Raw genomic sequence first — 27,784 nt, forward strand, 5'->3', positions numbered from 1 at the left:
TGGATATTTCAAACTTTTTCAACAAATCAAAAACTGAAAAATTGGGTGTGCAAAATTATTCAGCCCCCTTAAGTTAATACTTTGTAGTGCCACCTTTTGCTGCGATTACAGATGTAAGTCGCTTGGGGTATGTCTCTATCAGTTTTGCACATCGAGAGACTGAAATTTTCAGTGTTTGTATTAAGTGTCTGTTCTCTGTCTGTGTGTGTTCTACAGGTAAGTACGCAGAGGATCTTTTTGGGGAGCTGTTCAACGAGGCCCACTCCTTCTCCTTCCGGGTCAACTCCCTCCAGGAGCGCGTGGACCGCCTCTCTATCAGCGTCACTCAGCTAGATCCTAAGGAGGAGGAGCGTGAGTACCATACACACGCCATGTTTTACATAGCTCAAACTAAAAGAGGAGTGTAAGTACAAACACACACACACCAGTGTCAAACACACATGCATGCAGGCAACCACACGCTCACACCCAGACACTATCCTCACACACTCCTTTCTTTAGCACTTCCACCACTGATTATTCCTCATCAGGATAAACCCATTCCAGCCGTGTGTGTGTGTGTGTGTGTGTGTGTGTGTGTGTGTGTGTGTGTGTGTGTGTGTGTGTGTGTGTGTGTGTGTGTGTGTGTGTGTGTGTGTGTGTGTGTGTGTAAATTGCCTTACTAGAGGAACAGGCCACAGTGAGACGGTGTCGTTTTTCATCCTTGCAGCTCCAAAGATCCACACTGTACAAACCAAACCCTCCACACACACACTCCCTCATCCGCAGACTCAGTAAGACCCCAGTATAGCCATTCTAACCAGCTGTCCACTGATTCACTTACTGTAGCCCTGCCTCACACAATGGCCTGTCTTTGTGAGGAAATGAGATATCCAGATATATGTGATATGTAACAGTGGTGTAATAAAAAAGAGAAGTATAATGCCCGTCTGCCTGTCAGTGGAAGGGCCTGGTTAGGCTGTTAGGTAAAACAAGTTCTAGAGAGTGTAGGGAGAGAGAAGGACTTAGAGAGAAGGCGTGTAGTATTAGGCCAAAACCACGCTTCTGCGCCATATCGATTTCCCCATTGACCAGCGGGGTTTTTACAACTTGGATTAGAGTGGTAGAAGTAGCTAGATATAATGCCTTAGAAAGTATTCATACCGTTTGACATTTTCCACATTTTGTTATGTTACTGCGTGAATTTAAAATGAATTAAATATAAGTTGTTTTTTTTGTCACAGGCCTACACACACTACCCCATAATGACAATGTGAAAACCTGTTTTTGGAAATGTTTGCAAATTTCTTCACAATTAATTACTAAAATATCTCATTTACATAAGTATTCACATGCCTGAGTCAATACGTGTTAGAATCACCTTTGGTAGTGAAATACCTGTGAGTATTTCTGGGTAAGTCTCTGAGAGCTTTGCACACCTGGATTGTACAATATTTGCACATTATTATTTAAAAAATTCTTCAAGCTCTGTCAAGTTGGTTGTTGATCATTGCTAGAAAGCCATTTTCAAGTCTTGCCATAGATTTTCAAGCCGATATAAGTGAAAACTGTAACAAGGTCACTCAGTGTCGTCTTGGTAAGCAGCACCAGTGTATATTTGCCCTTGTGTTTTAGATTATTGTCTTGCTGAAAGGTAAGTTTGTCTCCCAGTGTTTGTTGAAAAGCAGACTGAACCAGGTTTTCCTCTAGGATTTTGCCTGTGCTCAGCTCTGTTCCCTAGTCCTTGACGATGACAAGCATACCCATAACATGAGGCAGCCTCCACCATCCTCAAATCAAATTTATTTGTCACATACACATGGTTAGCAGATGTTAATGCGAGTGTAGCGAAATGCTTGTGCTTCTAGTTCCAACAATGCATAATATCCAACGAGTAATCTAACCTAACAATTCCAAAACTACTACCTTATACATACAAGTGTAAAGGGATAAAGAATATGTACATAAAGATATGAATGAGTGATGGTACAGAACGGCATAGGCAAGATGCAGTAGGTGGTATCGAGTACAGTATATACATATACATATGAGATGGATAATGTAGGGTATGTAAACATTATATTAAGTAGCATTGTTTAAAGTGGCTAGTGATATATTATACATCAATTTCCATCAATTCCCATTATTAAAGTGGCTGTAGTTGAGTCAGTGTGTTGGCAGCAGCCACTCAATGTTAGTGGTGGCTGTTTAACAGTCTGATGGTCTTGAGATAGAAGCTGTTTTTCAGTCTCTCGGCCCCAGCTTTGATGCACCTGTACTAACCTCGCCTTCTGGATGATAGCGGGGTGAACAGGCAGTGGCTCGGGTGGTTGTTGTCCTTGATGATCTTTATGGCCTTCCTGTGACATCGGGTGGTGTAGGGGTCCTGGAGGGCAGGTAGTTTGCCCCCGGTGATGCGTTGTGCAGACCTCACTACCCTCTGGAGAGTCTTATGGTTGTGGGCGGAGCAGTTGCCGTACCAGGCGGTGATACAGCCCGACAGAATGCTCTCGATTGTGCATCTGTAGAAGTTTGTGAGTGATTTTGGTGACAAGCCGAATTTCTTCAGCCTCCTGAGGTTGAAGAGGCGCTGCTGCGCCTTCTTCCCGATGCTGTCTGTGTGGGTGGACCAATTCAGTTTGTCTGTGATGTGTACGCAGAGGAACTTAAAACTTACTACCCTCTCCACTACTGGCCCATCGATGTGGATAGGGGGGTACTCCCTCTGCTGTTTCCTGAAGTCCACGATCAATTGAGTGTGAGGTTATTTTTCTGACACCACACTCTGAGGGCCCTCACCTCCTCCCTGTAGGCAGTCTCGTCGATGTTGGTAATCAATCAAAAAATAGTTTCAATTATCAGAAATCTCCATGCATTTCCCTGTGCTCATTAATATTGATTGGGATTCTATTTTAAGGACCCGCCCTGATTTAATGCTTTGTTCTAAAGGGCAGAAATTAAACGAGGCTGTGAATATTAAGTACGTACAAACATCAATATTTCTGTGGTGTCGTCCGCAAACTTGATGATTGAGTTGGAGGCGTGCGTGGCCACGCAGTCGTGGGTGAACAGGGAGTACAGGAGAGGGCTCAGAACGCACCCTTGTGGGGCCCCAGTGTTGAGGATCAGCGGGGTGGAGATGTTGTTACCTACCCTCACCACCTCGGGCGGCCCGTCAGGAAGTCCAGTACCCAGTTGCACAGGGTGGGGTCGAGACCCAGGGTCTCGAGCTTGATGACGAGTTTGGAGGGTACATGGTGTTAAATGCTGAGCTGTAGTCGATGAACAGCATTCTCACATAGGTATTCCTCTTGTCCAGATGGGTTAGGGCAGTGTGCAGTGTGGTTGAGATTGCATCTTCTGTGGACCTATTTCGGCGGTAAGCATATTGGAGTGGGTCTAGGGTGTCAGGTAGGGTGGAGGTGATATGGTCCTTGACTAGTCTCTCAAAGCACTTCATGATGACGGAAGTGAGTGCTACGGGTCGGTAGACGTTTAGCTTAGTTTCCTTAGCTTTCTTGGGAACAGGAACAATGGTGGCCCTCTTGAAGAATGTGGGAACAGCAGACTGGGATAAGGATTGATTGAATATGTCCGTAAACACACCAGCCAACTGGTCTGCGCATGCTCTGAGGGCGCGGCTGGGGATGCCGTCTGGGCCTGTAGCCTTGCGAGGGTTAACACGTTTAAATGTTTTACTCACGTCGGCTGCAGTGAGGGAGAGTCCGCATGTTTTGGTTGCGTGCCATGTCAGTGGCACTGTATTGTCTTCAAAGCAGGCAAAAAAGTGATTTAGTCTGCCTGGGAGCAAGACATCCTGTTCCGTGACTGGGCTGGTTTTCTTTTTGTAATCCGTGATTGACTGTAGACCTTGCCACATGCCTCTTGTGTCTGAGCCGTTGAATTGCGACTCTACTTTGTCTCTATACTGAAGCTTAGCTTTTTGATTGCCTTGCAGAAGGAATAGTTACACTGTTTGTATTCGGTCATGTTTCCGGTCACCTTGCCCTGATTAAAAGCAGTGGTTCGCGCTTTCAGTTTCACGCGAATGCTGCCATCAATTTACGGTTTCTGGTTTGGGAATGTTTTAATCGTTGCTATGGGAACGACATCTTCAATGCACGTTCGAATGAACTCGCACACCAACAACACGTTGGTACCCAAGCTAGATGGGGGGGGTAAGAGGTAATAATGTTTTGTGAGTGGACCAATAATTTTTAGGTTGCTCTAAAGCAGAAAGATGGAATAAATGAGTCTGGAGCAGGTTTTCTTACATTGAACTAAGTTCTCTATTGAGGTATTTTCTCTTCTCAAACACTCCCACAGAATCAAGGATGATCTCAAGGATAACACCAATCTTCTTCTTTACAGGGATAAGGAACACAAAGTGAGTAACTTTTAACTATAACATAAATCACGGGTGTGTCACCGGGTGGTGGTGCGGATCCATGGTTGCCATTCCCAAGAGGTAGTTTGTCCTCATCTTCTCCCTTTCGTCAGGTAAATTCTCTCCTTTGGAGAATCAATCACTCTTTTTTTTCCTCCAGTCTCCCTCACTGCCGGTTCCCTCTTTTCTATTCGTAGTGTTAAAGAAAATAGGTGATTAGTACTGTCAGCTGTCCTTAACTGCCTCTGATCACCTTTGCTCACATGCCGGGCTGGGCTACTATCTGTGGAACCAGCCTGCCCCCTGGTGGTCCTTCCACATAGCTCCCTTCTCAGGACCGGACCGGAGGGCCGGGGGCTAGATGTGCCGCCTTGGTCGCGTCGGGACAGTGCATCCGCATTCCCGTTCCTTGATCCGGCCCTGTGGATGACATGGAAAGTGAATGGTTGTAATGCAAGAAACCATCTGGCAATTCGGTTTTTATTGTTTCTCTTACCAGCCATCCACATGAGGGGAGCATGGTCAGTAACGAGGGCGAACCTACGCCCAAATAGGTAGTACCGGAGATAATTCAGGGCCCACTTAATGGTTAGGGCCTCTTTCTCTACGGTAGCATATCTCTTTTCCCGATCACTGAGCTTCCCTACTTATGAAGAGAATAGGCCTCTCTGCTTCGCCTTCACCCTGAGCGAGGACAGCCCAAGCCCCGTATCTGAGGCGTCTACCTGCGCAATGAACTCTTGGGAGAAGTTGGGAGCATGCAAGATGGGATCAGAGCACAGGCTATCTTTCAGAGCACAGGCTACACGGTTTGGCAGGTTTTTCTTGATGAGATTTGTGAGGGTGGTGGCAATGGTTGCATATCCAGGGATGAAATGGTGATAATATCCCATTATTCCCAAGAAAGCTCAGACATCCTGCTTCTTCGGGGGCCGAGGCCAGTTCCGAATTGCCCTAGTCTTCTCTGCATGTGGACGTATTTTTTGTTCCCCACGGTATATCCCTTCAGACAGACCTAGGCAGCATTTTTTGGGGATTCTCTGTCAGCCCTGTAGCCTCCAAGCTCACGAGCATTGCCCGCAGTCGCAGGAGGTGGCTATCCCAGTCCTCGCTGTGGATGACCACATCGTCTATGTACGCCGCTGCATACTCTTGACGGGGTCGTAGAATGGCATCCACAAGGTGTTGGAAAGTCGCCGCCGCACCATTCAATCTGAACGGTATCATCACATACTGAAAAAGCCCCTCCGGTGTGGCGAAAGGCAGTCTATGGTCGGTCCTCCAGAGCCACCGGCACTTGCCAATATCCCTTCTTCAGATCCAGGGTGGTGATGAACTTGGCCTTTCCCAAGTGGTCCAAGAGTTCATCCACGAGGGGCATGGGATACGCGTCGAACGTAGAGATTGTGTTTATGCCCCAAAAGTCATTGTAGAGCCTCATACTACCATTGGGTTTGGGGACCAGGACTATTGGACTGGACCACTCACTCGTAGATGGTTCAATCACCCTAAGCATCTCCCTTACCTCTTTCTTAGCGATGACTCTGTGTGCCTCAGGAATCTGGTAAGGCCGGATATGCACCTTCTTGCCTGGTTCGGTGTGGATATGGTGAAACAGGACATCTGTTTGTCCTAGGAAGGGAGAGAATTACCCTGCCGATTTGCATAATCTGCTTGTCTAGCTGTCTCAACTGCTCGGGCAGGGTGTCTAGCTGTCTCAAGTGCACCGAGTTCTGCCACGGTGCACTTGTAGCGGGGCCTCCTCTTTTTCCTTGTCCTCCACCCTCCTCTGTTCCATGGTACTTATTCAACAGGTTGATATGATAGAGTTGAACGTTCTTCCTCCTGTCAGGTTGCTTGATGCGCTAATTGACCGGAGAGACCCTCTCCGTTACCTCGTAGGGCTCACTCCACTGTGCCAGAAAGCGGTGTTTGGCCGTGGACACATGTACCATCACTTTCTCTTCCACAGTGAACTCTCTGGGTGTCGCCAACTTGTGGTAGGCCCGGCCTTGAGTCTTTTGCGCTTTCTCCATATGCTCCTTTACTTTGGGCCCATCTGCCGACAATCAGTCCCGCATCAGGTTAACATGTTCGATCATCGACCGGAATGGGCAGGGTTGAGTCATATGACCTCCCAGGTCAACGATCCCTCGACATTGTCTGCCATATAGCAATTCGAACGGGGGAAACCTTGTGGATGCCTGTGATACTTCTTGCAGGGCAAACATTAAGTAGGGCAGAAGCATGTCCCAGTTTTTGTCGTCTCTGGACACCACTCTTCCCAACATGCTTTTAGTCATCTTGTTCAGGCGTTCGCAAAAACCATCTGTCTGTGAATGGAATATGCTTGTGCGTATCTGTTGAACCTGGTATAATGGACACAGGTCCTTCATCAACTGGGACATAAACTGGGTTCCCTAGTCAGTAAGGATTGTCTTGGGAAGGCCCACCCGGGAGAACAGCATGAACAATTCCTTGGTGATTCCCTTTGACGACATCTTGCGAAGAGGTATGGCCTCTTGGGCTAGCTGTCGGACAGTATCCCTGTATGGTCTGGGCACCATTAGTAGTTCCTGCTTTCCCCCCTTCGTAGCACAACCCAATACAAGAGGCCCTGCCTGACTGCATAGTAGGGAAGAGAGGGCTCACCGGATCCGTCAATATTTCTCTCGTAGATTACCTTCACCTTCCTCATGGCTTCCCCTAGGTCTGGGTCTCTATATGCTGAGCAGTGCCAAACCGTCCCTTTAATTATTGGGGCAAGTCGACCTCGGTGTGGAGGTTGTTCTCCATCCCTGTCGTGAGTGTTCCCTCCTCTGACAGGGCTTCAAATATATCCCGTAGCCCCTGGGTCGCTCCTTCCTTCCTCCATCGTGTACAACCCCTTGCAGGAATCTTCATCGGAGGTTTCCTGGAATAGCTGTCGGAGGCATTGGGTCTGTATTTCTTCCTCTCCTCCAGAGGATGAGGTCGAAGCTACGTTTCCTTGTAGGGCTACTACTTCGGGCTTGGACTTGTTTTTTTTTCATTTGTCTGCTCTCTTGCCCCCCTGTGGTGGGCCGAGCCTTGGCGTGTGATAGAGAGACCTGATCCCCTTTGTTCGGTGCGTAAAGTTATCTGCTGATGCTCCTTATATAGTGGACAGTCTCTCCCGATCAACAATGGCACCATCAGCTGGGGTACTTTCCCCACCCTGACTGTATACCTTCCTTTCGGGGTGAGAATGGACAGACTCATGGTGGGTATTAGTGGGTGTCTCCGTGGATACAGGACACAGTGTTGCTGTAGTCACCATCTGCTCCTCTAATGTAACCATACTTCCTGAGTCAATAATGGCTACCATGTCTCGTCCTTCTATACAAACCGGAATCTCTGGGGCTATTTCTGCTAACCAACAGGAGCAATCCTGCCTTCTTGGATGGGGGTGCGTGGGGACGGGCAATGACTCGGTGGCCATGGACTCATCCTTTCTGGGATATTGTGGGACGTAACAGTCCGGAGACTGACATTTATAGCACCGAACCTGTTGTGTGGGTGATGACTTCTCCCACATCCAGAGTGGGTTCGGTCGTTTCAGTGGTGGACGTGCCGGGCTTAATCGGAGAACGGTCTTGCCAGAGTCCTCCTGGTCCTCCTTGTCCCCTTTAACAACTCCCATGTAGATAGGTACGTTTCCACGGCATGGGCTATATCGTTTGCTGATGAGGGGTTTGTTTTCCCCACAAACCGAAGATCTGGGCCCTCACGGGTTGGTCAGCCATATAGGTCCATTGATGGAACTTTACGGCTCGATCTCGGGCGGTCAGCTGGTACAGCGACAGAATCTCGGTTTTCAGTCGACAATAGTCAGCAGCTTCGCGGGGGTCTAGGTCATAGTAGGCTTCCTGGGCTATCCAGGTCAAGAGAGGGGCTAACGCGCTCGCCCATTCTGCTGGGGGCCACTGTTCCAAGTTGGCCGTCCTTTCGAACATTATGATGAAAGCCTCAACATCATCCTCCTTTAAGAGGTGAGGTAAGATGGTGTGAGCAGCCGCTCTCGGCTTCACTCTCGGTTCTTCTCGCCTGCTCAGCTGTTGTTGCATGAGTTCTATGGTTGTCTGCTTTGCCGTGATCAACTGTTGGAGTAGAGCGTTATCCATCTTTCTTGTATGGTTCCTCTGTGTCTACAGGTAGATTTTAGTTTTCCTTCTTATCCTCGTGTAACTCGTCCACATAATGCCCGCATTCTCCACCAATGTGAGGTGGAGAGTGGAATAAAACAAAGTTCTCTATTGAGGTGTATTTTCTCTCCTTACTCCCACACAATCAAGGATGATCTCAGGGATAACACCAATCTTCTTCTTTATAGGGATAAGGAACACAAAGTGAGTAACTTTTAACTATAACATAAATCACGGGTGTGTCACCACCTTAGCTGTCTGTTCGTGGAGAGCTCCTTTCGGGTGGTGGTGCAGATGCATGGTTGCCATTCCCAAGAGGTAGTTTGTCCTCTTCTTCTCCCTTTCGTCAGGTAAATCCTCTCCTTTGGAGAATCCATCACTCTTTTTTCCCCTCCAGTCTCCCTCATTGCCAGTTCCCTCCTTACTCTTGTAGGGTGAAGAAAATAGGTGATTAGTACCGTCAGCTGTGCTTAACTGCCTCTGATCACCTTTACTCACATGCCGGGCTACTATCCGTGGGACCAGCCTGCCCCCTGGTGGTCCTTCCACAGTTTATTAGTTCACAGGATCAATACTTAAAGTCCCTTAATTTAAATATTTGAGCATGGCATGTATCAGTGCTTTGTGTGGAGTTGTTGCCTTGGAGTTATTCTTGTATTCACTTCAGCTATATTAGTGTCCCACTTATAGGTCCCCTCACACCTTTTACACACACTCCTTTTCTCCTCTTCTTCCATTCCTCCAACCCCCCTCATCTTCATCCATCTCTCCCCCTTCTCCTCTTCCCTCAGCTCCCTCCTCCACATTTTTGTGCAAGTGTTATGATGCGTGTGATTTAATAGTCCAGTCTGCTATAGAGAGGATATAATTTCATTCCCCCCATGTTGTGACTCCACACTGTCTGGCACGGGGACTACTACGGGTTCACCCTGTCATACAACTCTCTCCAGGGGTTACGGGTTGGACCAACACACAGACACACATACACTCCTCATATCCAGGTCCCAAGCCACTCCACAGTACCAGGGTGCAGGAGTTAATAAATCGGCCAGTGTAACAAACACCACAAAACTCACAGAAACAAAATACTTTGAAAGGGAATACCTAGTCAGTTGTACAGTTGAATGCCTTCAACTGAAATGTGTCTTCCACATTTATCCCAACCCCTCTGAATCAGAGCGATGCGGTGGGCTGCCTTAATCGACATCCACGTATTCGGCGCCCGGGCAACAGTGGGTTAAAAGCCTTGCTCAGGGTCAGAATGATAGATTTTTACCTTGTCAGCTCGGGGATTCATTCCAGCAACCGTTCGGTTATTGGCCCAACGCTCTAACCACTAAGCTACATGCCGAAATACAACATAGCAAGCATTGTTGAGCTCCTGCTAAGCTCAGTTGGCTATCACACAAAAACACACGCACATTGGAAGGGTGAGTGTAGCCTGGCTTTATCTCTCCTTGTAATATAAGCCTGCCTTCTGTGTTGTAGCTTCATTTCGGTCCTATAGGTGAAGGGCAGAGACACAGCTATCCTGCATAATACTGAGCTCTGCAGTAAAAGCAGTGGAGTGTTAAGTCTTTGTACTGCAGACTGCAGCAGAGGTTAAAATGGCTGAACTGTCTGCAGGTTAGTTTGAGATCTCCAGCTGCAGAGAGTTGCAGTATGTGCCATTCGACTCCACACAACAGTGTGTGTGAATGTCCTTGTGTGTGTGTGCAATTAGCCTCCAAACAATAATCATTACAAGATAATTTAATCATCACAGAGTTACTGTAATGATACAACAATACATAAATTAACACAGCTTGTTCTGCAACTATATGACAAAATAGGGAAAGAAGTGGTAAAGAGAGAAAAATGGTGGATGTAGTAAAAAGAGCGAAAGAGATGTGACAGCGAGATGGACGGTTATGGGAAGGGCTTAAGATTTGTTTCCCATACGATGTACTTTTCATGCCCCACCACACACACACACACACACCCCTCTCCACCGCAGGAATTCTGGGTAATGGTCTGTGTGAGTCTGTTGTACCTGAGAAAGACAGTGAGTAAGCCGCAGAGCAAGGGAAGGAGAGGGGATTGAGAGAGTGAGTGCAGGTGGCGTCATGTTGTAAATCAAGGCAGGGGGGTAAGGAGATAAAGAGAGGTCGCTGAGAGGAGTGAGGGACGAAGAGGATAAAGGGGGTCTCTTAAAGGAATAGAACCATTGATGCCGATGAGGTTTACATTAACACAAGAGTGGGAAGGAGTGTGTGTGCGCATTTTGGAGAAAGGTGGAATGGTTGTATGTAGGTGAGCTATCTAAAGAGAGAGCATGCAAGATGACTAGCTCATGGGTAGAGAGAGGACACTGTTTTGATGCATACAGCATGAAATTAAATGTTATTGGTCGCATACACGTATTTAGCAGATGTTATTGCGGGTGTAGCGAAATGCTTGTGTTTCTAACAATTCACAACAATACCCACAAATTTAAAAGTTAAACAATGGATTTAAGAAATATATAAATATTAGGATGAGCAATGTGGGGGTCCGGAGTGTTTTTATATACACTACCGGTCAAATGTTTTTTAGAACACCTACTCATTCAAGGGTTTTACTTTATTTTTTACTATTTTCTACATTGTAGAATAATAGTGAAGACATCAAAACTATGAAATAACACATATGGAATCATGTAGTAACCCAAAAGGTGTTAAACAACTGAAAATGTATTTTGTATTTGAGATTCTTCCAATAGCCACCCTTAGCCTTGTTGACAGCTTTGCATTCTCTCAACCAGCTTCCCTTGGAATACTTTTCCAACAGTCTTGAAGGAGTTCCCACATATACTGAGCACTTGTTGGCTGTTTTTCCTTCACTCTGCGGTCCGACTCATCCCAAACCATCTCAATTTGGTTGAGGTTGGGGGATTGTGGAGGCCAGGTCATCTGATCTGATCTGATGCAGCACTCCATCACTCTCCTTCTTCATGAAATATCCCTTACCCAGCCTGGAGGTGTGTTGGGTCATTGTCCTGTTGAAAAACAAATGATAGTCCCACTAAGCCCAAACCAGATGGGATGGTGTATCATTGCAGAATGCTGTGGTAGCCATGCTGGTGAAGTGGGCCTTGAATTCTAAATAAATCACAGACAGTGTAACCAGAAAATCACCCCCACAAGATAACACCTCCTCCTCCATGCTTTACGGCGGGAAATACACATACGGAGATCATCCGTTCACCCACACCGTGTCTCACAAAGACACGTTGCTGCTATTCTTTGATTATTATTTACGCATAGTCACTCTAACTCTACCTACATGTACAGTGCCTTGCGAAAGTATTCGGCCCCCTTGAACTTTGCGACCTTTTGCCACATTTCAGGCTTCAAGCATAAAGATATAAAACTGTATTTTTTGTGAAGAATCAACAACAAGTGGGACACAATCACAATCATACAGCACTTTCACTTCATGATTGTGTCCCACTTGTTGTTGATTCTTCACAAAAAAATACAGTTTTATATCTTGATGTTTGAAGCCTGAAATGTGGCAAAAGGTCGCAAAGTTCAAGGGGGTCGAATACTTTCGCAAGGCACTGTACATATGACCTAAATTACTTTGACTAACCAGTGCATTAACTCTACCGGTACCCTCTGTAAAAAGCTTCGCTATTGTTGTTTTACTGCTGCTCTTAAATTATTTGTTACTTTTATTGCTTATTTTTTACGTATCTATTTTTCACTTAACGTGTATTTTTCTTAAAACTACATTGTTGGTTAAGGGCTTGTAAGTAAGCATTTCAGTGTAAGTGTCACACCCTAACCATAGTTTGCTTTGTATGTTTGTATGTTTTGTTTGGTCAGGGTGTGATCTGAGTGGGCATTCTATGTTAAATGTCTACATGTCCATGCACCTGCATTGCTTGCTGTTTGGGGTTTTACGCTGGGTTTCTGTACAGCACTTTGAGATATCAGCTGATGTACGAAGGGCTATATAAATAAATTTGATTTGATTTGTCTAGTTTGTCTATTTCTATGTTTGGCCTGATATGGTTCTCAATCAGAGGCAGGCGTTAGTCATTGTCTCTGATTGGGAACCATATTTAGGTAGCCTGTTTGGTGTTGGGTTTTGTGGGTGATTGTTCCTGTCTCTGTGTTAGCTTGCACCAGAATAGGCTGTTTAGGTTTTCACATTACGTTTCTTGTTTTGTAGTGTTCGTGTTTATCTTTTTATCAAAATAATCACGCTGCGCTTTGGTCCGCCTCTCCTTCAGCGCAAGAAAACGGTTACAGTAAGGTGTTCAGTGACTCTTTGCTTGACATCATGGGAAAATCAAAAGAAATTAGCCAAGACCTCAGAAACAAATTTTAGACCTCCACAAGTCTTGTTCATCATTGGGAGCAATTTCCAAACGCCTGAAGGTAGCAATTTCCAAACGCCTGAAGGTTCATCTGTACAAACAATTTTACGAGTGTATAAACACCATGGGACCACGCAGTCGTCATACCGCTCAGGAAGGTGACGCGTTCTGTCTCCTAGATTGTTCCTGTCTCTGTGTTAGTTTGCACCAGAATAGGATGTTTAGGTTTTCACATTACGTTTCTTGTTTTTGTAGCCTCTCCTTGTTACAGTAAGGTGTTCAGTGATCTTTGCTTGACATCATGGGGGAATCAAAAAAATCAGCCAAGATCAGAAACAAATTTTAGACCTCCACAAGTCTAGTTCATCATTGGGAGCAATTTCCAAACGCCTGAAGGTCCTTCATCTGTACAAACAATTTTACGAGTGTATAAACACCAAACAGGTCATACAGGAAGGTGAGTCTCCTAGATTGTTCCTGTCTCTGTGTTAGTTTCAGAATAGGATGTTTGACGTTTCTTGTTTTGTAGTGTTTGCTTTTTATTAAACATGAACATCACGCTGCGCTTGGTCCGCTCTCCTTCAGCGGAAGAAAATACAGTAAAGTGACTCTTTGCTTGACATCATGGGGAAATCAAAAGAAATCAGCCAAGACCTCAGAAACAAATTTTAGACCTCCACAAGTCTAGTTCATCATTGGGAGCAATTTCCAAACGCCTGAAGGTACCACGTTCATCTGTACAAACAATTTTACGAGTGTATAAACACCATGGGACCACGCAGTCGTCATACCGCTCAGGAAGGTGACGCGTTCTGTCTCCTAGAGATGAACGTACTTGTGTGAAAAGTGCAAATCAATCCCAGAACAACAGCAAAGGACCTGGTGCAGATGCTGGAGGAAACAGGTACAAAAGTATCTATATCCACAGTGAAATGAGTCCTATATCAACATAACCTGAAAGGCCGCTCAGCAAGGAAGAAGCCACTGCTCCAAAACCGCCATACAAAAGCCAGACTATGGTTTGCATCTGCACATAGGGACAAAGATTGTACTTTTTGGAGAAATGGTCTTCTGGTCTGATGAAACTAAAATAGAACTGTTTGACCATAATGACCATCGTTATGTTTGGAGGAAATAGGGGGAGCTTGCAAGCTGAAGAACACCATCCCAACCGTGAAGCACGGCGGTGGCAGCATCATGTTGTGGGGGTGCTTTGCTGCAGGAGGGACTGGTGCACTTCACAAAATAGATAGCATCACGAGGGAGTAAAATTATGTGGATATATTGAAGTAACATCTCAAGATATCAGTCACGAAGTTAAAGCTTGGTCGCAAATGGGTCTTCCAAATGGACATTGTTCCCAAGCATACTTCCAAAGTAGGGACATCAAACTCAAGGTATTGGAATGGCCATCACAAAGCCCTGTCTTCAATCCTATAGAACATTTGTGGGCAGAACTGAACAAGCGTGTGCGAGCAGAGGCCTACCAACCTGACTCAGTTACACCAGCACTGTCAGGACGAATGGGCCAAAACTTATTGTGGGAAGCTTGTGGAAGGCCACCCAAAACGTTTGACTCAAGTTAAACAATTTAAAGGCAATGCTACCAAATACTAATTGAGTGTATGTAAACTTCTGACCTACTGGGAATGTGATGAAAAAAATAAAAGCTGAAATAAATAATTCTCTCTACTATTATTCTGACTTTTCACAAAATAAAGTGCCAAACCTAACTGACCTAAGAAAGGACATTTTTACTAGGATGTCAAATGTCAGGAATTAAGAAAAACTGAGCTTAAATGTATTTGGCAAAGGTGTATGTAAAGTTCCGACTTCAACTGTACCAACAAAAGGTTGTGATCATTCTACCAGGGTCCCTGCAGCTTACGCTCAAAATGGTGTGATTAAAACGCTTATTTAGAACGTCCAGTTTCGATTGACGCAACAGTCAGCATTTGAGCTTGCTTACAAAGTTATGTCCTGAATGTGACTTTCAGATATTCACAGATGTAGCAAAAGCATACCCAATCATCCAAACTGGAAATTGTAGGCTACATTAGTACTTGTGCTAACTGAGGAAAGATTGACGCAACACAAGCGGTCATATTTTGATAACTATTGGCTGACAGAAACCACAAAATGAATTAGCTAATAACAATGAATATTTATAATTCATCAGATCACGGGTGAGCACAACATTGACCGAAATAATTGAGTAAAACTCTTTATAGAAATCAAAGGTTATCCAACAAGGGTAGTTTGTATTTTGTCGACCAATTATTATAAGAGGAGAGAAGATGAGTTTGGTCTATTTGCAGTTTGCATGTTGAAGGGGGTGTGTCGTCTATGATCATTTACTTCCTTTCATTCACTTCCGGAAGTTTACCCGAAAGATAAGATCACCTCATTATAATACCTTTGGTCTGACAGATGTTTACGTGACATGCAGAATGCATTGTATAATGTCAACAAACATGACGCCACACATAGCTGGCATATAGCTTATTATTAGCTCATTATAATCAGTACACCCTTCAAAGAAGTATTATACACACGTCATAGGTGTCCATTACAATCTATGCAATAAACGGAATGCATTATTTGTCACCAATACTTGAAAACGTGAATAAAACTGTAAATACATTATGCTCCATACATACATATCTCATTACTACCTCTGAGGGTTTAGAGCTTGAGGTAGTAACCTCATACAAGTACTTGGGAGTATGGCTAAATGATACACTTTCCGTCTCTCAGCACATGTCAAAGCTGCAGGCTAAGGTTAAATCTAGACTTTAGTTTCCTCTATCATAATCACTTCTCTTTCACCCTCGCTGCCAAACTAACTCTGATTCTACCAATCGGCCATCAGATTTTCTACCAATGCTCCTTATAGGACACATCACTGCACTATACTCCTCTGTAAACTGGTCATCTCTGTATACCCGTCGCAAGACCCACTGGTTGATGGTTATTTATAAAACCCCCTTAGGCCTCACTCCCCTCTATATCTGAGATATCTACTGCAGCCCTCATCCTCCACATACAACACCCGTTCTGCCAGTCACATTCTGTTAACATTCTGTCCCCAAAGCACACACATCCCTGGGCCGCTTGTCTTTTCAGTTCGCTGCAGCTAGCGGTAGGAAAGAGCTGTAAAAAACACTCAAACTGGACAGTTTTATCTTAATCTCTTCGTTCATAGACTCAATCATGGACACTCTTACTGACAGTTGTGGCTGTTTTGCATGCTATATTGTTGTCTCTACCTTCTTGCCCTTTGTGCTGTTGTCTGTGCCCAAAAATGTTTGTACCATGTTTTGTGCTGCTGCCATATTGTGTTGCTACCATGCGGTGTTGTCAAGTGTTACTGCCGTGCTATGTTGTTGTCTTAGGTCTCTCTTTATGTATTGTTGAATTTGTTCTTAACTGACTTGCCTAGTTAAATAACAGTTAAATAAGTCAAATGAATACTTGGTTACATTCTCATGTTTCTATAACTCGCATCGTAGTTCTTGTGTGTTCTTTATTCTAATTTATATTATTATCTATGTGATTATTATTATTATCAACGCATTGTTGGGGGAAAAAAGGTATGAATTTCACTGTACTGTTTTACACCCGTTGTATCCTGTGCTCTTGGCCATTAAACTTTGAAACCGGAAACTTGCTCACTACCAAACATATGTAGATAGATTTTACTATCGCTCTTGTCATGACTCTCCTGTGACGATCTGAAGGATCAGTTTACAGTGGGTCTGCTCTACACCGCGCACTCTCTCTCGTAGAGGGGGAGAGTGGGAAGTTGTCTGTTTTAATGGCGGTCATAAAATACACTGCCTCTATGCTCTGCAGTGTTCAAGAATGGAATGTAAACTGTGGAACACAGAGAGACACTTGGACATCAAAAGTTGGAATAATTCAACAGTATTTTTTTTTTTGAGAATGTTGGAGTGGTCCGTTGACAGTCATGATGAGTGTGTTTCAATTGGTGATCTCATGAAGGACAGGAAACACACATAACTGTATCTCTTAAAGTTTACATTTCCCAACTGTCAGGTTTACATTTAAATATTGTGAAATGTATGTGATTAAACATGAAACTATTTGTGAAAAGATGTAATGTGATGTTAACCTTCTAAATGAGAGTATGGATTTTCATATGAAGTTTAACTTGTCAGGGCCACACCCCCGTGAGCCCAGACATCACATTAGGCATCATAGAACCGACCCTTCTTCCACAGAGTATAAAACCCATTTCCTACAAAATGTATATTATGTCAGAGAATGCCGGGACAGAGTCCGCACATTGGAATGGCTATAGATCATTAGACCAGAAAATATGGAGCTGACGCGACATGTTGAAATGGCCACAGACCATACAGCTGTAGTTTTGGCTACACGGCTGGAAATAGTTAAACTCTAGATTCGATCACTACGGAATAAGTGCAAATCCTAGATGTATAATTACTAGTCTGCAGCTGGAAATTACATTAGTCTAGTACGAGAATATCGACAACCGCATCTATTCTATGCAACAACCATCTGCACGCCTGACGTATCCATTACAACAGACACTATACAGAGCCGCTGAGAAAGCTACAACTACGAAAGACATGATTTCTGGGGAAGTTAACCAGAGACTCTCTGCTGAACTGACCCTCCGACAGATGGACCGGCGATTCCAACAAAGAAGACAACATCAACATACAGGAGTAAATATATACATTGCAATTATTCTTGAATGAGCGGCCATTCATGTGCAAAGGAATAGCATTTCAATTCATGTATTTATCAATTGTGTGTAGTGAATCCATTTCGTCTCTCCCGATCTTTTCCTGTCCCCACCCCTTTTCATTGTCTACCAAACCAATCATACCAGTTTAGACCACTAGGGACTTATCAATGCATTGTGTTAGAAACCAGTATCTACTGTTTGTTATGTATTTCTGTGATTATTTAGTTAGTTGGTAAATAAATAATTAAGCCAATTCATACATCGCTGATTCATGATTTAGGCTAGGGGTTGTGCAGATATGCAAGGGTTTGCGACATTCAGTAACGAGAACTGATGAGGTAATAATAATACATTAATGAGAATGACTAATCGATAAGATATGAAAATATCTGAGGAGTTGATTCGGGAAATAGAGACTTTATAAACATTTTCCCAACTTCCAAGTTAATTAAAGTTTACAAGATTTGTTTAATCACATAATTACACAGAGAATTAATTTGATAAAATAACAGTCTTCACATTTAGTAGTAGTCACAGACATGACACTCTCAATTGCTTAAATCGCTGGCGCTTATTAGAGACAGGTTTCAATTTGAGCCAGACATCTATTTCCTTAATGCACACAGCTTTTGCTCATTAGCATAGTTAATTATATATTTCCAGCATTTACTTCCAACATTTCCTTTTTAATTTCTTATTTTCCTGTTCTAATGTGTTATCATTTACACAATGTGACACGTTTCTTTTATCTTAGTATGCCTCTATTTCTAAAAAGTTCCTTGACATAATAATTATTCTCCTCTTTGAATGTGCATTTGTTCAGCAGTGGAAAGAGTGAGGGATGAATGAAGGGACTCGACACATTTAGGAGGAGAGTGAAAGGAAGAATATTAGTGGATAGAGAGAAGGAAGAAAGGGAAGGAAGAAAGGGAACAAGCTCAATCAGGAAAGGGATGGAATTAAGAAATATTCTGAACTGAGAGAAGACTGGAAGTGAGAGATGAAGACCATAGAGGAAAGAGAGATTGAGGGCAGAGAGAGAAAAGATACAGAAGGTGAAATCAAGGGCATCTCTCTTCTCTTATCCCCAGAGTTGTGTAGCACTGCCTATATGCCTATATGCAATCACACAGAAAGAAGGAGTTGGGCGCTGTGAGGAAAGAAAAGCAGAGAGAGAGTTAGCAGAAAAAAGAGAGAGAGCAGGTGGTGTGGGGAGATGAATGAAGCAGGGGGAAAGAGTAAGAGAAGGTAAAGAGAAAGTGGTGTCTATACCTCTCCATCTCTCATTCTCTCTCTCTCCGTGTGGCTCTCTCTCTCCGTGTGTGAAGGTAGATTAGGTACAGTGGTTCCTCCTTTAAAAGTTGCGGCACACTACAGCATTCTGTGGCATGTAATTTAATTCAGCCATTTTTTCTGTTACTGCAAGTTATTGCTAGTTTGACCACCAGAGGGCATCTTTGAGAAGCATTTGATAGTTTTAAGTATTGGCATTACCAGAGAATTTAAAACCTTTTTTGTAATAACATAGTATACGGGATTGATTTTAAGAAATTTGGCTTAATTAATTTGATTACTATTATGGGGTTTCTATTCAGAGAAAAATGAAAAATGAAACCCTCAGGGTTTCTATGGCGCTGTACAACGTGACGGTCGGGAGTAGACTACAGGATCGGAGGATTCTAAATTGTTTGCCTTCATTAGACAACTTTGTTCCAATATTTCTGTAAATCAGTGATATTTGCTCCCAAAGTAATTCGTTATGATCCATAACCAAATTAACATTGCATTTTGAAAGAGTATTTTTTTATCATTATTTTATTAATGAAATGTGTTCATTTGTTTATTAGGCTACTGTGCAGTCTACAATACATACTGTAGTAAACATGGGAAAGTGCCTAATTCCTAACATAAGGGAGAGCAGGCCATGTCTGTACTACAGAATTGCGGGGTAAGTGGGAGACCGGGGTTCAAATCCACATTGGGGAGGAAGGAGTAAGCTGTCCTTGTAAATAAGAATTTGTAAGAACTGATTCCATATGTGTTATTTCATAGTTGTAATGTCTACACTATTATTCTACAATGTAGAAAATAGTATAAATAAAGAAAAATCCTGGAATGAGTAGGTGTGTCCAAACTTTTGACTGGTACTTGCTCAATTAATTTGATTAATATTATGGTGTTTCTATTCCATGAAAAACCCTCTGGGTATCTGTTAAAATGGAATGGAAAATATGTCCCTGTACAATGTGACGGTAGGCAGTACAGTACTGGGATATTTAATTAAAGAATCCCTGTGTGGTGCAGAGAACCCCGATGGGGAGGAAGGAGTAGGCCGTCGTTCTTCTTAACTGATTCCATATGTGTTATTTCATAGTTGTGATGTCTACTACAAAATTCGGGACAAGTGGGTTCACAGGGTTCAAATCCCCGTTAATTTTCATTTAACCTAGAGTGAGTGAGAATAAGGAAATTCTTGAACATGGGGTGAAAGCCAGTACGACGTAATGGTTGGGAGTAGGCTACAGGATTGGAGGATTCTAAATGTTTTGCCTTCATTAAACATTACTCAACACTAGTGAGACTAATTTCGCCTATGGTAAGCCTACAGTATATCGAACAAATGTTTTTTTTCAATGACGTGAGTCTCTGCCAATAATTACATTTAGAGGATTGGAGGACTCTAAATTAATATCTAATGGGCATTTTCCATTAGATATTCTCACAGATCCTCAGGCGCTTTTATATAATTCTAAATGTATTAATAATAATAATCACTTTGTTTAAAAAGTAATGATATTTTGGAGATTTCGTTTTCATTTATCCTAGAGTGAGCGAGAAAAAGGAAAAAAAGTAGACATCACTTGCTTATATTCAATCAACAAATTTCTCAAGAATATCATGGCATATTTGAACAAGTTATTTGTTATGGATCCATAACTAAGTAAACATCAGCATTTTGAAAGAGTATTTTTATCATTATATCATTAAAACAAAAGCTGATGAAGAAAAACAGTACTGTACAGTATATGCTTTTACATAAGGATAATATTAAAGCATTTTGAAGATACAAGCCACCTGCATTTTTTTATTAGGCTACTGTGCAGTCTGACAAGTAAACATAGCATACAGTACATACTGTAGTAAACATGGGAAAGTGCCTAATTCCTTACAAAAGGGAGAGCAGGCCATGTCCAGACTTTCTCTGTGACCTCAAGTACTCATTAACTCTGTCTTTAATGCTATTTTCGGGTTGCATCAGTCATGGACGGAAACTTCTGAGACACAGTATGAACACCCAGAGGTTCACTGATAAGCCACATTTGCCTCGGGATCCATCCCAGTTTGTATTCTGTGCCCACTCGTGGGATCTCTTTGATTACACATCCTTGGAATAGCAGAACTACATAACGGTCAGGGCGGCCCTTGCTGTGTCTGGTGAGCAGTTGTTATAATAATAATAATATATCCCATTTAGCAGACGCTTTTGTCCAAAGCGACTTACAAGTCGGCTGCGGCCACTACTTTTACATATGGGTGGCCCCAGCGGGAATCGAACCCACGACACTTGGCGTTGCAAGCGCCATGCTCTACCGACTGAGCCACACAGGACCACATTGTTGTCAAGTTCTGTTGTCAGAAGAGGAATGGAAATGTCAGGGTGAACCGACGACCTGACGAACCCGCGATGTATGTTGACTCTGCCTGTCGGAGGTGGAGTTGCCATTTTCAACTTGTCATGTTTTCAAAATGCCTTCAGTTGTCCATCACAACTGTAAATTAAAATGCAGCATCTTGTTTACATCTTGTTTACGTTCTTTATTGTGTCACATAATTTGTACCTACCTTTCCAATTACTTTTAGAGTTTGGAATTTATAAATATATAAATATTATTATTTACATTGCTTAGATCAAACATGCAGACTTTTTTTCTTTAACCTCTTTGAACTCTAGGGGCAGTATTTCATTTTTGAATAAAAAAACGTTCCCGTTTTAAACAAGATATTTTGTCATGAAAAGATGCTCGACTATTCATATAATTGACAGCTTTGGAAAGAAAACACTGACGTTTCCAAAACTGCAAAGATATTATCTGTGAGTGCCACAGAACTGATGCTACAGGCGAAACCAAGATGAAACTTCAAACAGCAAATGAGCAACATTTTTGAAGCTCTGTTTTCCAATGTCTCCTTATATGGCTGTGAATGCGCCAGGAATGAGCCCACAATTTCTGCCGTTTCCCCAAGGTGTCTGCAGCATTGTGACGTATTTGTAGGCATATCATTGGAAGATTTACCATAAGAGACCACATTTACCAGGTGTCCGCCCGGTGTCCTGCGTCGAAATTGGTGCGTAAACCTCAGCTGCAAGTATTTTTCCATGTAATTCAGAGAAGAAAGCAGACTTCCACGAACGATATATCAATGAAGAAATATGTGAAAAACACCTTGAGGATTGATTCTAAACAACGTTTGCCATGTTTCAGTCAATATTATGGAGTTAATTTGGAATTTGGGTTTTTTTGGTAGCCAAAAGTGACGTGCAAAACGGAGCGATTTCTCCTACACAAAGAATCTTTCAGGAAAAACTGAACATTTGCTATCTAACTGAGTCTCCTCATTGAAAACATCCCAAGTTCTTCAAAGGTAAATTATTTTATTTGAATGCTTTTCTGGTTTTTGTGAAAATGTTGCCCGCTAAATGCTACGCTAAATGCTACACTAGCTATCAATACTCTTACACAAATGCTTGTTTTGCTATGGTTGAAAAGCATATTTTGAAAATCTGAGATGACAGTGTTGTTAAGAAAAGGCTAAGCTTGAGAGCAAATATATTTATTTCATTTCATTTGCGATTTTCATGAATAGTTAACGTTACGTTATGCTAATGAGCTTGAGGCTATAACTGGATACAGCTTTTTTTCGTAGCCAAACGTGAACAAAACGGAGCGATTTGTCCTACACAAATAATATTTTTTGAAAAACTGAACATTTGCTATCTAACTGAGAGTCTCCTCATTGAAAACAAATGTCTAAATACTTCTGTTTTGTTGGTGCGTTTAGTTCAGAAATCCAAAGGCACAATGCGCACTCTCAACACCAATACGAAAAGTCAAAAAAGTACAATAAAAGATAGTAGAAACATGTCAAACAATGTTTAAAATCATTCCTCAGGTTGTTTTTGTCATAAAACATCAATAATATTTCAACCGGACAAAAGCTTTGTCAATGGAAAAGGTCAACAGGAAATGCGCGCTCCCGATCACGTGCTTGGTTCATGTCTGGAAATGTTCACTGTCCTCTCATTGAAAGCGTTGTATCTCCCTCATTTTTCAGAGTAAAAGCCTGATGCAATGCCTAAAGACTGGTCACATGTTGAGGAAGCCATGGAGATCGTGAACTGGGTCCTAAGTCTTTGTATGGTGGATAGGCTTTCAATGGAAAAACAGCATTTCAAAATAATAGTACTTCCTGGTTGGATTTTCCTTGGGTTTTCGCCTGCCCTATCAGTTCTGTTATACTCATTGGCATTATTTTAACAGTTTTGGAAACTTTAGAGTGTTTTCCATCCACATCGACAAAGTATATGCATATCCTAGCTTATGGGCCTGAGTAGCAGGCAGTTTAATTTGGGCACACTTTTCATCTGTAGGTGAAAATACCGACCCCCTTCCTAAGACAGGTTTTTATAGGTCTAGGCTCCGAAGAAATAGACTCCAATTAAGCCCTCTTGTTTTTTTTGTGCAAGACTTGCATAACAAGCTAGCTATATTTTCAGCACCAGCCTACCCCGGCCATTGAAGGCCTACTCCGGCCAAACCCACTGGGCCAATTGTGCACAGCCCTATGGCACTCCCAATCATGGTTGGATGTGATACAGCCTGAATTTGAACCATAGATATATATATATTATATAACTGTTGAAGTGTATAATTGTAATACATACATGCAGACACAGCATCATTCACAGAAGGGAGTTTGATACACCTGGTATTGGTTATGACAGAAACAAAACTTGCAAAATAGCGATTTTCATAAATTAAAAAAATATGCACAATTGTTTGTCTCTACATTAACTTTCATATTCCTCTCAATTGTTATTGTTTGATTGACTCATTATGACGTTATAACTACTTACATTTGCTTCCCCGTAATGTTTTGTCACTCGGGAGGGGTGGCTCGCGTCAAATTCGTCATTGGAACCACTCATTATGATTGGTCAAATAAAAACCTTGGGACCCAAATGCATAATCAGTGCTCTAACTCCCTCTTGTGGTGGTCTGGAGCAATGAAGCCGTGCCGCTGGGTACCTCTAAGTCAAATCCAAATCAAATCAAATGTATTTATATAGCCCTTCGTACATCAGCTGATATCTCAAAAATGTACAGAAACCCAGCCTAAAACCCCAAACAGCAAGCAATGCAGGTGTTGAAGCACGTTGGCTAGGACAAACTAGGAAGAAACCTAGAGAGGAACCAGGCTATGAGGAGTGGACAGTCCTCTTCTGGCTGTGCCGGGTGGAGATTATAACAGAACATGGCCAAAATGTTCAAATGTTCATAAATGACCAGCATGGTCAAATAATAGGTCTGGGACAGGTAGCACGTCCGGTGAACAGGTCAGGATTCCATAGACGCAGGCAGAACAGTTGAAACTGGAGCAGTAGCACGGCCAGGTGAACTGGGGACAGCAAGGAGTCATCATGCCAGGTAGTCCCGAGGCATGGTCCTGGGGCTCAGGTCCTCCGAGAGAGAGAAAGATAGAGAGAAGGAGAGAAATAGAGAGAGCATATTTAAATTCACACAGGACACCGGATAAGACAGGAGAAGTACTCCAGATATAACAAACTGACCCTACCCCCCCCCGACACAAACTACTGCAGCATAAATACTGGAGGCTGAGACAGGAGGGGTCAGGAGACACTTAGGCCCTATCCGATGATACCCCCAGACAGGGCCAAACAAGAAGGATATAACCCCACCCACTTTGCCAATGCATAGCCCCCACACCACTAGAAGGATATCTTCAACCACCAACTTACCATCCTGGGACAAAGCCGAGTATAGCCCACAAAGATCTCCGCCATGGGGGGCGCCAACCCAGACAGGAAGATCACATCTGTGACTCAACCCACTCAAGTGACGCACCCCTCCTAGGGACGGCATGAAAGAGCACCAGTAAGCCAGTGACTCAGCCCCTGTAATAGGGTCAGAGGCAGAGAATCCTTGAGGAAAGAGGGGAAGTCCCGCGGTGTGAGCTTGCAACTTTTAAAGGCGGAACCACTGTAGATGTCATCAGAGGGCTCAAGGAAGATAAACTATACCCCCTCACTCTGCACAGATAGCAGCACAGATAAGGTACTCTAACAGAGATACAGCACCTGCTACTTCTGCTGTTGTCCCTGCAATCCAGAGAAACAGAAACCCAGAGACCCTGTTCAAATGTGTATATGTCAAATGCATCCTCCCCTCCACCGGAATCCCGAAGGGATGAAGAAATATGTTGTTTAGAAATATTTGAATAAGACCAAATGCCAATTAATTCCTGTAAAATATGTTGTTTAGAAAGATTTGCCTTTAGTCCAAGTGTTTGGGTTTGCACACCTTACCTGTTTGAGTATACTTTAGAACATGTGACCATGCTAAAGTTCTGTCTGTGTGCATTGCATCCTGCGCTGTGTAGTGTGTAACTGTAGAGCTCAACACTGCTTGGCAGAGCTGTTTTTGGCTCTTCACTCTGTTGAAAAATGTACCCTGACACCGGCTGCTGTGATGCTTCTCTGTGCTGTCACGCCCATGGTTAACATGATCTGACAGCCACCACCCCCCCTGCTCCGCTCTGCCACAGAGCAGCATGGCTCTCTACCGAATCCACCTGTATGCTAAATGTCTTACGTCTGTCTGTTTTCATCACTGAACAGAATAGAACAAGACTTCCTATTCACTTGTAAATGAATTGGCCCATGCGTCAAAGGAAACTATATTGCTCTGCGAAGTGGGTGTCTAGCAGGAGGTAAACACCTCACCCAGAACACACAGACACACACACAGCAAAAACATACACAAACAGTATACCAACTGTACTGTATAAAGTTTCAGATTCTGTTCAGCTTTCATGTGATGGGAGAAGGGTCATGGAGAGTGTGGAGTGTAGGATAGAGTGTCAGAGTAGGTATTAAGAGAGGGAGTGTTTAGGGAATAAGAGATCAGAAGCACTTAGGGATGTGAGTTCTACCTCCAGCAGAGCTCTCAGGGAGGAGGATACAGGAGGCTTGAGGGACATGTTGGGAAAAAAACATTCTTCCTCCATCTGGGTTGGATTTAGTTTTTATTTACCACCAAGACCGAGAGTCCTAGGCAAAGGTCCCCTGTGTGTGTGTGGTGCCTTGGGGGAATACTGTGGCTGTCTACTGTGGGAGTCCTTCACATCCAATACTCTCAGTACTGCTTAGGTTATAGCAGTGGACCTCTCTCTCTCTCTTCCAGTCTGAGAGCTCTTGTGTGACTCTGTTCATCCCTACTTAATTTTGTTTATTAGTCTCCAAGCCCCACAGGCCATCCCTTAGCTTTGTGGAAGTTATTTCCTGCCCTCTAATAGGTGACGAGAGAGACAGAGAGGGAGATAGAGAGATTGGTAGATAGACAGATGGAAATAGAGAGAGGCAGACGGGGGAATGGAGAGAGGGGAATAGAAAGCAAGAGAGAGACGGAGAGGGAAATGTAAATAGAGGGAGACAGACCGAGATGGAAATGGATAGAGTGCGAGACATTTAAAATCCCAGTCCATCTGGCTTTGAGAAATTCATGTTTTTGCCCTGTGAGATCGATTGGGTTCGTTGTCTTGTAGATTTCTTACTCTCTCAGTAATTTCTCAAAGGTTGTTTTCTGAGAGCAGTCGTGTGCTATAGGCAGCGCAGCATCGATTTTCCTCTTGTTATTCTCATTCTGTTCCAAAATGTCAGTTGGTTCAGTATTAATGAAGGTAAATTTCACCCACTGCCTTTGGGTTAGCGCTGAGCGTTAGCTTAGCCGTCTATCCAGGCCTTGCTTTGGAGCAGATGGAGTCAAAGTTAGCCAATTAGAGCAAATTGCGGCTATAGAACATTAGCCTGTAGGCGGATGACAATGGTTGTGAATGAATTTGACATTTCCTGAAGCTAATTGTGACTACCATAATGATGATGATGATGGTTAATACGGGCTCTACTTTTATTGCAGTCTCAGTCAGTGGTGTAAAGTACTTCAGTAAAACTACTTTAAAGTACTACTTAAGCAGTTTTTTGGGGTACCTGTACTTTACTTTGCTATTTATATTTTTGACAACTTTTGCTTTTACTTCACTACATTCTTAAAGAAAATAATGTACTTTTTACTCCATACATTTTCTCTCACACCCAAAAGTACTCATTACATTTTTTGAATGCTTAGCAGGACACACACTTATCAAGAGAAAATCCCTAGTCATCCCTACTGCCTCTGATCTTGGCAGACTGAGGAAACAAACATGCTTAGTTTGTAAATTCCCGCTGTAGATTGCACACGCAAACTGTTGCATATCTCTCGCTTACTCTCTCAGTTCAGATTGCTTTGTTGGTATGACGTGACGATGCACATATTGACAAAGCTTACTTTGGAAATAAAGTTATACATTTACAATATTAACATACTTAAAATAATAATGATCAAGATTGTCAATGGGACAATCAAGTAACAACAATAATCAAGAGTAGAAATAACCATACAATGGACAATAACAATGGTGTAGAAGACATCTGCAGGTTGGTTGGTCTGTCAGACACTGTCTCTCATCTTATGGCAGGCAGCATTGTAGTGCGCTGCCAACCCACAGCTCTCTGTGTCCTCCCCCAAAAGGACAGGTAGCCTATTATCATCAGAGAGGTTGTTGTTTTTTTCTGATTGATTGTATGTTCTGGTCCTGAGGCTTCAGTGGGTTAGTAGAACAAGTTTATGAACTCTCCAGGACCAGCTGGATGAGGGGATTCCTTTTTTTCTCAGCCATTGCAGGGCTTGGTTATGATATGAGAGGGGGTAACTGTATTTGAGATGTATCCAAAATGTACTGTATTTGCTCTTTTTTACATTTTCATTATTAGTGGATATTGGGCTAATTCTGCCGTGCATAAATTGTTTGTGGTTTTCCTCCTGGACATGTAG

At 43.1% G+C, this 27,784-nt stretch overlaps 1 protein-coding gene across 1 annotated transcript in view; it reads left to right on the top strand.

Moving 5' to 3' along the window:
• LOC135505748 (actin-binding protein WASF1-like) overlaps positions 1-27,784 on the top strand; it is a 198,272-nt gene that overhangs the window by 113,867 nt on the left and 56,621 nt on the right. Inside the window, 1 exon segment of the mRNA XM_064924836.1 lies at positions 217-351. Within this exon segment, the coding sequence (XP_064780908.1) occupies positions 217-351 (135 nt within the window).

Source organism: Oncorhynchus masou, chromosome 19 (assembly GCF_036934945.1).
Source record: "Oncorhynchus masou masou isolate Uvic2021 chromosome 19, UVic_Omas_1.1, whole genome shotgun sequence".
Lineage (NCBI taxonomy): Eukaryota > Metazoa > Chordata > Actinopteri > Salmoniformes > Salmonidae > Oncorhynchus > Oncorhynchus masou.